Genomic DNA, 10,064 nt, shown 5'->3' with positions numbered 1-10,064 from the left:
ATTACTTACAGCTTACGAGTGTAAGCTAACAATAATAATTCTTCAATGGTTACTCAGTTGTACACGAACTTGGTATGTGCTGTAAAATTTATAATTTACTAAAAAAAATATGTTATTTTATTTATGACACTTTAAATCTCATTACGAAAATTTTTATAATTAATTTCAGATGTGTTAAATGATGGAAAAATGCAGAAAAATAATATTTTAAAGTGCAGATAAATAAGTGAACCAACAGTAATATTTTCGTAATAAAGAAAAATTGTTCGCCAATGATGAAAAACTGCGTTCGCGTCTTTTTAATCTGCTAGTGGCAGCTGATGTTCTGATAATGCCACCGCTAGCGGCACAACAGCGTGTAACTGTTTACTGCTCGCGGCAACAATTCTACAGCAGGCACCAATGGCGGCGATGTGGGTTGATGGTTGATGGGACTATGAGTAAACTGAGAGACTGACTGTTTGGTGCTGCTGATGCTGGCGGCTGTCAATCAAGCAGATATCAAAAGCAATATGATTAGCGTTGTTCACACATCCACAAACTTATGAACGTACACTTCTGATACTTTGCGTAAGTATATGAAATTCAAAATTCAAATAATATAAACGTATCTATGTAAAAAAATTATTGTTTAAAATATTTTTCCTATGAGTCCCACAACTCTTTCGTTTATTATTTAAGGTGATTTGGTTTCTTCCAAAAAATGTTTCCCTTCCCCGGTGCCAAATGTAAAAGTGCATCTTTTTGCCTTCTTGTCCGTGCCTAGCTCACGCATCTAATAATATTTTCATTTTAAACAAATATCTGATTTTCAGGGCAACCATCACCCCTGACAGAGCTTCGAAGGGCTGGAAACGACCACAAACATTTTCTCACCCTTTGCCATTATTTTAGAACCGAACACGAAAAGAGAGGGGGCAATCAAAAGGCGACATTTTTTGGTAGAAACGAGATCACCATTATTAGTTTTTCTAATTTCATCAATTATCTCTTCAAATTCGCAATCCCATAATAATCGTTTTTCTTCTGGAAAATCACAGCAAATGACGAAAGCCATATATTTTTAGCGAGAAACCAGCTAGCCAATAAACTGGTCGGTGAGGTGATTGCGGCATTGCCGCGGCAAATGTTATTTGTAGTTGTACACCTGTTTTACGTCTTAACGGTAACAAGAATTTTCTTGTTTTTCACGGTGATTTTTGTTTTTTTTTGTTATTTTTCTTCTTTTTTTGTTTTCAGCCAGCATACATACATATGTATGTAGTTATGTATGTGTGTTTGTGTATGTATGCATATACTTTTTGCGTTTGTTTATTTAATCTGTTGATTGCACTAGCGTTTGTTGTTTGTATTGCCGGCCACAATGGATGAATTTGTTTTGTGATTGTGTTTTCTGAATTCTTGTTGTTTTTTTTTGCATATTTTGTATATATAAAAGAAACTAATCAACGCAATTCGGGAATATGTAGATATTTTAAATAAAACGAATATCTATAATTTTGCGTTTTATTTCGTGTTTTATGCGTATTTACTCAATATTCGGAAATTTTTCATTTTATTATAACACTTTTACGCATACATAGTATATGTACATAAAGTAGTTATGACACATAGACGTGATATTCTAGTGCCACAAGGCAAATCATATACAGCATATAATATTTACTATTTTTGAATTTATTTTTGGTGAAAATACCAATATATCATAAGATTTATTTTAATTTACAAAGACTAATAATAATACTCACTAGTGAACCCGCATAGCATTAGAATGCCAAAATTGAATTAAACTTTTTAAATTGGTGGCAACTCTATCAAAAACGTCAATAAATATTCCAAATGTTTCATCTAAACCCGTCCAGCCGATTCTCCAGTGGTGTCGGTTTATCATTTCATCAAATTTTAAATCACTCCGCGCCGCTAAAAAAAGTTCTAACTTCAAAAGTCCAAGTCCTTTAATTTAACACCTCCTTTTCTAAATTGAATGAACTGTACAGATCTCATGACCTGGATAAAAAATCACTTTGCTTATTTTTTTTACATAAGTAAGTACATAAAAATGTATATGGTTTCACGCCTCACGCCTCATGTAAAGAAGTTGGCAATGGAAAAGCGTTTAAAGCGTTCCGTTTGTATTTCAGAATTCTTGAACCGTATTCTTTTATTCTTTAGTCTTTTTTAAAAGTTCGAAATATATTCAAAATTGCTCGAAAAGTGGTGTCAAATGAAATTTGAAGAGGAAATTTCTAACCTCACTTCACTTTATCGTCGAATGCAAGTTGTGCAATTTGGAACGTCCTATATGTATAAACATGCATACATATGGATGCATACGTATGTGTATGTATAGACATGTACACATGAAAATTTTTCTAACCAAAATTCCCTGGTTCCTACCGATTTCATATTCTACATTATTTATTTCTCATTTTGTTTTCAATTCATTTTTATTTTTTGTTATTTCTTTTTTAGTAAATAAAATACAGATATTTAAAATTAATAACCGTAATATTTCATTTTAATATCCATGCATAAAAAATTTTAGATAAAATTAACCCATGTCGTACATAAATTAACAAAATGTTCTTCATGTCCAATTTGCATTTGGTAAAAAGTTTGTATAAATATATTTGTTGTTGTTGTAGAGAACTCTGTAATGGCCACCTTCAACATTTAAACAAATTTATTAATGCAAACGGATGAAAAACCCACGGCTGCTACATTTTATGCATTTTTAAGTTGTTTTTTCTAAAGTCACCCTGTCGGAAAATCAACCATCATAGATTTATATAGGGGAATAAGGGTCGCTTTCTGCACTTCAAACGCATTTTTTGAAGAAAAAAATTAGCATTTAAGTTTTAAAAGCTGCTTGAGAAAAGGGTCTTAAATTTAATAATTAGAGCTCGAATTTTATTGTTAAAAAATAAGCCTAAGTAATAAGTAAGTATGGTACGTAACTTTAAACAAAATGTATAAATTGGTATACACTTTACTTATAGTTAGATGATAAATATTTTGAGATTTATTTTTTGGCATAAAAATCTATGCTAAACAGTCACAAGCAAGTCGTTCGTAACACTTTGTATATGGAAAATCTTGCGTACACCAAGCGTAAAGTTTTCTTGCTTATATCTCGCTCATGCTCAGTAGATTCATTCGAGCTATCGTGTCGCTCTAAAAATAAATTCCAAATACGAAAACAAACATTGTGTGATTGGCCGAACGAAAAATTATTTTTCTTCGCGCGATATCTCGAAAATCACGTAAGCATACAAAAGTAGAACTGCTTCTCTTACTCACTTCATATCATTTCACACCTCAACAAAGCAAAAATAGATTTTCAACGCTAGATCTCGAAAATGAAGCAATTGAAAAATTATTACTCATATGAGTTCACACATACATTTGTATGTTTATAAAAATAGTAATTCATCGGCACGATATCTCGAAAATTTCGCAGAGAAATTTTTGCAACTGGACTTGCCTTAATTTGGGCACTCCGATACTGTTAGAAATATTTTATTTATTAATAAGAAAAAATTCGGTAGAAAATATGAAATTTAATCGTCAGTTTAATAACTATAGGAATGTATCATATGTAAGTACTAACGTGTACTACTAAATCTGTAAAAATTTTGAGAATGTGTTTGTGAAATAAGTAAATATAAATTTTTACTTATGCACGGACATGTGCATTTATGTATGATAACACTTGTAGTTTTAATCAGCAAGATGCGCGATGATTTTAATATCTTTTTATAACTTTTTTTATATAATAATATATAACATTTTGGCGCTTACACTTTTTCAGCCAACTCCCATAAAGATCCGAAAAAAGCTTGAACGATTCCAAAAAGCCTAGAAAAAAATAAAAAAAGTCCTAAAAAATCTCTAAGCCTTCCGAAAAGTAAATTACGAAAAAACCCAAAAACTCCCGGACAAAGTCTTGGACAGGGCTTCCAATTACCTCTTGCTATGAGGTGGTATATTGAGGATAAAAAGTGCTAGATAAATCAAAGTTCCAAAAAGGTACCATTCTCTTTAATCCAAAGATGATTACACGATGTTACAAGAAAAAAAAAGCACGAAATACACCCGCAAAAAAAACTTAGGGTAGGTTGTAGGTAAGGTCGAATACAACATACTCTAATATAGTTCCTGAACCCCCCATCATTTTAATAAAAAAAACGTTATTTTAGTTATCTATTAACAGCTTGACTATTTTTCTTCCGATTTTAAAAATCGAACACATACCTTTAAAATGAATTTATATGTGTATATGTACCAGACTTTCAGATTTTTAGAGCAATTGGCTACGGAATTCATCAATATTTACTCAAAATTGATATATACAATGGCTCTTCAGAAAAAATAAAACTCTATTCTCATAAAATTTTAGGAAAATGGGCGTAGCACCGCCCAAAACTGCATACCTAATTTTTTTTTAAGTTCTGAATAAAAAGTTCAAAACTTTCGGGTGCAAATGTTGAAAATTGTTGAATTTTCATAATTTTTGTACGAAGTTTCAAATGTTGATTTATCTGGAGGCTGGTGAGGTAAAGTACTAGACTATTTTTAAAAAAATAATATAAGCATTTAATAAACAAAAGGAAATGAGCGAAAACTAGTCAAAATGTCATTTGACTTAATCAGCTGACCACAAGGGTATGTATTCTTTGTCAGGAGTACATACATACATAGATATGTCCATAATGATACACATTCACTGAAATAAATTATCACAAAATCAGAATTTTCCAATGATGTCAACCAGATCCATACATCAATCGCGTAATTTTGGCTAAGTGCATTTTAATGCAATAAAAGTGTGACCTCAGTGGAAAGGTATTTGCTCCAAATTCAAAAAAACAATTCGCATAAATAAAAATGCCTACATACTTGCTTGCCTTACAAAGCGATATACATACATACATTTCGGCACAAGTTGAAAAAATTCAATTACGAAGCGTGAAAATAACCCAGCAAAAAATTATTGAATCGCTTCTGGTGGTAATGTGTTCAGAATGCGTTGCTATAAAATTTCTTATTAAAATTTCACTTCGCGTAAGCGGTTCTTGGTAATGGATAGTACATTGCGAGTTCAAAACTTGACATACTGTATATAAAAATTATTTCGCTTATTTTACTGATTACCGGGAAAGCAAAGAAGATCTTTTCACACTTCCTACGCTCCCCTCTTTATTGGTAATGTAGTTTGAAAGGACTTATGGCTATCGACATGCCCAAGTTAGAATAATGCCTTCCAAAAGGGAAAAGGTGAGCGATTCCCAAGATTTCATTACATTCTGTATTCATTTCTGTGGTATTTGCGTTTTTTGCTGGGAAGGAAAATACATACACATACATACATATATAATTATGTACATAGATTCTATACAAAGCCAGGTCACAAAAAAAAGTTGATGCATACCACACCTAGCTTGAAAAGGAAGTAGTTAGGATATGGCGATGTGATTAGATTTTTCTTCTTTCCTGAGTCCTAAGATCAGCCAAAATCTAATTTTTATAAAATTTTAAAACTAACTCCGATTTCGTATCGTATCGTAATCGTAATTTTTCATTAAAATTGAATTTCTACTTTTCGATACCGTTATTTTCAATTTTTATTTTGTCGATCAAAAGTTACCAGTCCGTCGGAATATTTATTTTATGTATGTTACCGCATAACTTTGGGCCACGTCAACCGATTTCCATTCTTCTTTTTGAATTGGAAAGGTCGTGTCTCAGAGGTAGTCCCATACTAATCTGGCTTAGATCCGATCATTGGATCATGAAAAAACTAACGGTTCTCCTAAATTTTTATATGAAAATTAAATAAATTAAATATGAAATACTTGTTTAATTATCCTTTTTTTAATCGCATTATGATCGTTATTTTCAGATTTAATTTTTAGATCATAACAGATTTAAACGGACAATAAAAACGTAAACAGTATTAATCCAAAATAACGATTATTCATGGACGTATAAAATAAAAATCACAAAGTAACCATTAAATTTGACAGAAAATTGTATGATTATTTTTAGAAATATATCATAACTTCAACATGAAATTAAGAATGGTGCCAAATCACGAAATTTGGGGCTCGTGGAAACGTACTATTAATCGCTAAAAAACACGTAAGCGACATTTATTTTAAAATTTTCTTTTTGATGCATAAATTTTGCTAGAAAACCTAGATGCATTTCTGCATCAAAAATAAAATTTTGAAAAAAAATTTCGACCACGTCTTTTTGACGGTTAGGACTCGATATGAAGGTAGGGGCCGACCCGGTCTAATATATACATACCCGTACTTAAAATTATAATTAAACATACATACTTACATACATACTTACATACATATACATATGTATAAGGGAAATCAAAAAGTGTAACTTTGTTTACACGAATAATTGAGAGAGAAAATCAAAAATTTCATGTTTATTTTCCAACCAAAAAAAAATTAAGGAATGTGTAGACATTTAATGGAAATACAGTGGCGATAAAAAAAATTTGCAGAAAATAAGGATGCCTAACTGTTTTATAGGCACCAAGTATTGAATTCATTGTACCACAGCTGTTTTAGAAAATATGCGGCTATGGACCCTGCGACCGATCACGATCACCCTACAATTCGTAGCTGGGGTAGAATACCCGATTATGCAGAATTGAAAACTTTTTCACTGAAAAATATTTGGCTGGCAAATTTAATCGCAATGTTCTGGGACAAATTCCGTGCTGAATAAAGCGCCAAAACCTTTCTTAATTAGGAGAAGATTTCATATACCGCGAAAGACTACCAGCAAAGTTTTACATTTGAGGGATTCACAACGGTATCGCAAGTATGGTGTACGTATTGGTGTATGTCGTAAACTTTAAAAGCTTAAATAAATGTTTAGAGAACCTGAAACCACAATCAACTATTTTTTAACACCGCGAAAATTCATAGTATGACTTTGATGGTATTTTGCGAAGTCCAGTAATATATTTTTTAGGCATTTAAAGTTTACGACGTCCAACAATACGACACTTACGACACCGTTGTGAATACCCCATTGTATTTTTCGGCATCATAAACCACTTTGACTACATTAACCAACTCTACTGTAGCTTTGCAACCCAGTTCAGAGTACGAATGTAGAACATTCTTAAAAATGCATCGTAAAAACTTTCCACATTTTCGACCATTTCAATTAAAATTTTTGATTTATGATAGTAAAACAATAAACGATTTCACAAAGAAACACAAACAATTTTATGTAAAATACAAGCTCTTTGTGGCACAATGCATATAGAAAAGTGCTACGCTAGATTTCTTATTCGAAATAAACCAAATCTAATTGAAAATTTCCCATTTTAATTAAATAGGACAATCCATGCCAGATGTAAAGAAAAATTCTTCGCCCATCTATTTACGAGAAGTGAGTGTGTGGCTGCGTAATTAATAAAAACTCGAGAATTTCATAAAACTACTCGAAAATATCGCAGATAGATGAGTAGACCAGACGCGGCAGGGGGGTGTGGGAAGGAAAATATTAGACCAAGTGGCTATTTTCGAAAAGTTGTGTGAATTTGTTGTGCTAAAATTAAATAAGTACACTCATCTTAATAAAAACAAGTGCAACAACAACAGCAATAATAACAATCATTGCCAGCAGAGCATTCAATGGTGGCGTACAACCAACGCCCACGCGATTCCTTTGCCAACGGCCAAGTCCGCGGGCGATGGCAGTCATTTGCTGAGCAACGAGAAAATTTCTCATCACAGGTATTTTTGGAAAAATGCTTCAAGATGAACAATTTCACGCTCATCACATATGTACGTACATATATCGTTTTTGTTATATTTTTGAGATTTTTACACAAATTATTCCGCACATTTGTTAGTGGAAATTTTGAGCAGAGGCAAATGACTCTCCGGGTGCTTTATAAGCGGCCAACACACCCAGCTAAGGCATCAGTAACAGACAGTTTTCCTACTAGCGAGGATCACAAGTAGCAGCTTCATATTTTTCCAAAAACCTAACAAAAACAAAAAACCCACACACAAAATGTCTCTTGAGCGTGCTATTCGTGCTAAGGTGAATATCAAAGACGAATCAATTTTAGAGTTTGCGAAAAAGGATACTTTTGAATGAAAAAAAAAGTGAATTGGACAAAAAAAAATATTAGTGAAAAATGGTGGTGAAATGAAAAAAATTTCAATTAAATAAATAAAATTTGCGTTGAGCAATTGTTGAATTGTTTTTAATAAGAAAATGTGAAATAAACTAAATATGCATGTGCTTTTACAAAAAAAACCTACTTTGAAGAAAAGTTAACATTTTCGAATTATCGCCAGCGCGGATTAAAATGGCTAGTGATAATTTCTCACTGCCTATCTTCCCTACAGCGTCAAAAAATTATTAAAATATATAAATTTTTTTAAATAAATGTCGAATTTTCTAAATTCGTTACCGAAATTTATATATCTATAAATTTGTAAATTTGTATCAAAAACCACCAACTAAAGTAAACTTCTTCGAACTATCAACCTAAAATATAGTGAGAGCTTTAAAAAAAATTTATTTCTTAAAACAAAAAAAAATTTTAAGTAATTATTTACTTTGTTAAGTTGTTGCGAAATAATCAATCGACCTTCATTAAAAACCACGAAATGTTGAAATATCTTTCCAAACATTTATTATCAGACTAAGTTTATTAATATCTTCTACCTTTCTCTCTCCCTCCACATAGATTGCTGGCAAGCGCAATCCCGAGATGGACAAAGAAGCTCAGGAATGGGTTGAAGCTATTCTTGGTTCAAAATTCCCTGCCGGTGTTTCCTACGAAGACCATCTAAAGGACGGACAGGTATTGTGCGCTCTGATCAACAAGCTTGCCCCCAACTCCGTGCCAAAGATCAACTCATCCGGTGGCCAATTCAAAATGATGGAAAACATCAACAACTTCCAGAAGGCATTGATTAACTACGGTGTACCCGATTTGGATGTCTTCCAGACTGTTGATTTGTGGGAGAAGAAGGACATTGCACAAGTGACCAACACCATCTTCGCTATCGGTCGTGCCGCCTACAAGCACCCCGAATTCCAAGGACCATTCTTGGGACCCAAGCCTGCCGATGAGTGCAAGCGCGACTTCTCCGAGGAACAAATGCGTGCTGGTCACGGTATCATTGGTCTGCAGGCCGGTTCCAACAAGGGTGCCACACAGGCTGGCCAAAACATTGGCGCTAGCCGCAAGATCTTGCTCGGCAAGTAAGCCCGCTTTCGAGAGGCAGAGAGACCGATTTGGCGAAGCTAGCAGTAGTAGGGCCTTGGCCTAGGCAGCTTGTAAACCAACAAAATTATAATAAACAACAGCATCAACTTTTTTTGTTGGTTTAACACCAAACATTTTGTACTGCTTAATTTTTATTATTTATGAAATTAAAATTTACTTTATATTTATGAAATCTATATTTTTATGTATAAGTTAAAGTAAAAAAAAAAAAAAGAAAAACAATCCTGACACACAAAGAATTAAACTTACACACACAACACACACTCATACAAGCACATAATTTCAAAACCACACAAAAGCATAGAAAACAAGTTAGAAAAATTATATATATGTTTATGTAAAAGCAACAAAAAAAATATGTAACGATGTTGAAAGCAGCGAAGGTGGTGCACTATTTGTATTTTATACAGAGAATAATGCAAGTCTTAGTATCTTAAGTTTACACTTAAGCTATTTTATATATGAAAAAATAAATCTTTGAAAATGTATCTCATAGCACACATTTGTAATGAAGGAATCGTTAATCAGGGAAAACAGTCAGCTAAAGTGATGAAGTGAAATAAATAAAATCGAGTGAAAACGTAGCGGCAGCACTGATCGAAACAACAAATGCCAAAGCGTTATTAAAACAAACAAAAACAAAAAATAACAAAAACTAGTATTTTATCTTCTTGAAGGGGTGGGAAGGGTAGTAGAAAAAAATAAATGACTTCGGCTGTTAAAACCAAAAATCCTTTATGAAAAACATTAGTACCAAAATTAAAAGAAATAAACGAAT

At 32.5% G+C, this 10,064-nt stretch overlaps 1 protein-coding gene across 1 annotated transcript; it reads left to right on the top strand.

The window, feature by feature from the left end:
- The first annotated feature begins 7,941 nt into the window (after positions 1 to 7,941).
- On the top strand, positions 7,942 to 9,784 carry LOC108377891 (muscle-specific protein 20). Its single transcript, XM_017634185.1, has 2 exons — positions 7,942 to 8,085; positions 8,741 to 9,784. The coding sequence occupies exons 1-2, from the start codon at positions 8,056 to 8,058 to the stop codon at positions 9,263 to 9,265; spliced, it is 555 nt and encodes a 184-aa protein (XP_017489674.1). The 5' UTR covers positions 7,942 to 8,055; the 3' UTR covers positions 9,266 to 9,784.
- The last annotated feature ends 280 nt before the right edge of the window (positions 9,785 to 10,064 follow it).

The sequence above is a fragment of the Rhagoletis zephyria genome, unplaced genomic scaffold, assembly GCF_001687245.7.
Source record: "Rhagoletis zephyria isolate East Lansing unplaced genomic scaffold, Rhagoletis_zephyria_1.1 Rzeph_scaffold_12915, whole genome shotgun sequence".
NCBI lineage: Eukaryota > Metazoa > Arthropoda > Insecta > Diptera > Tephritidae > Rhagoletis > Rhagoletis zephyria.
The sequence above is the reverse complement of the archived record's forward strand: the minus strand, read 5'-3'. Positions and strand labels throughout refer to the sequence as shown.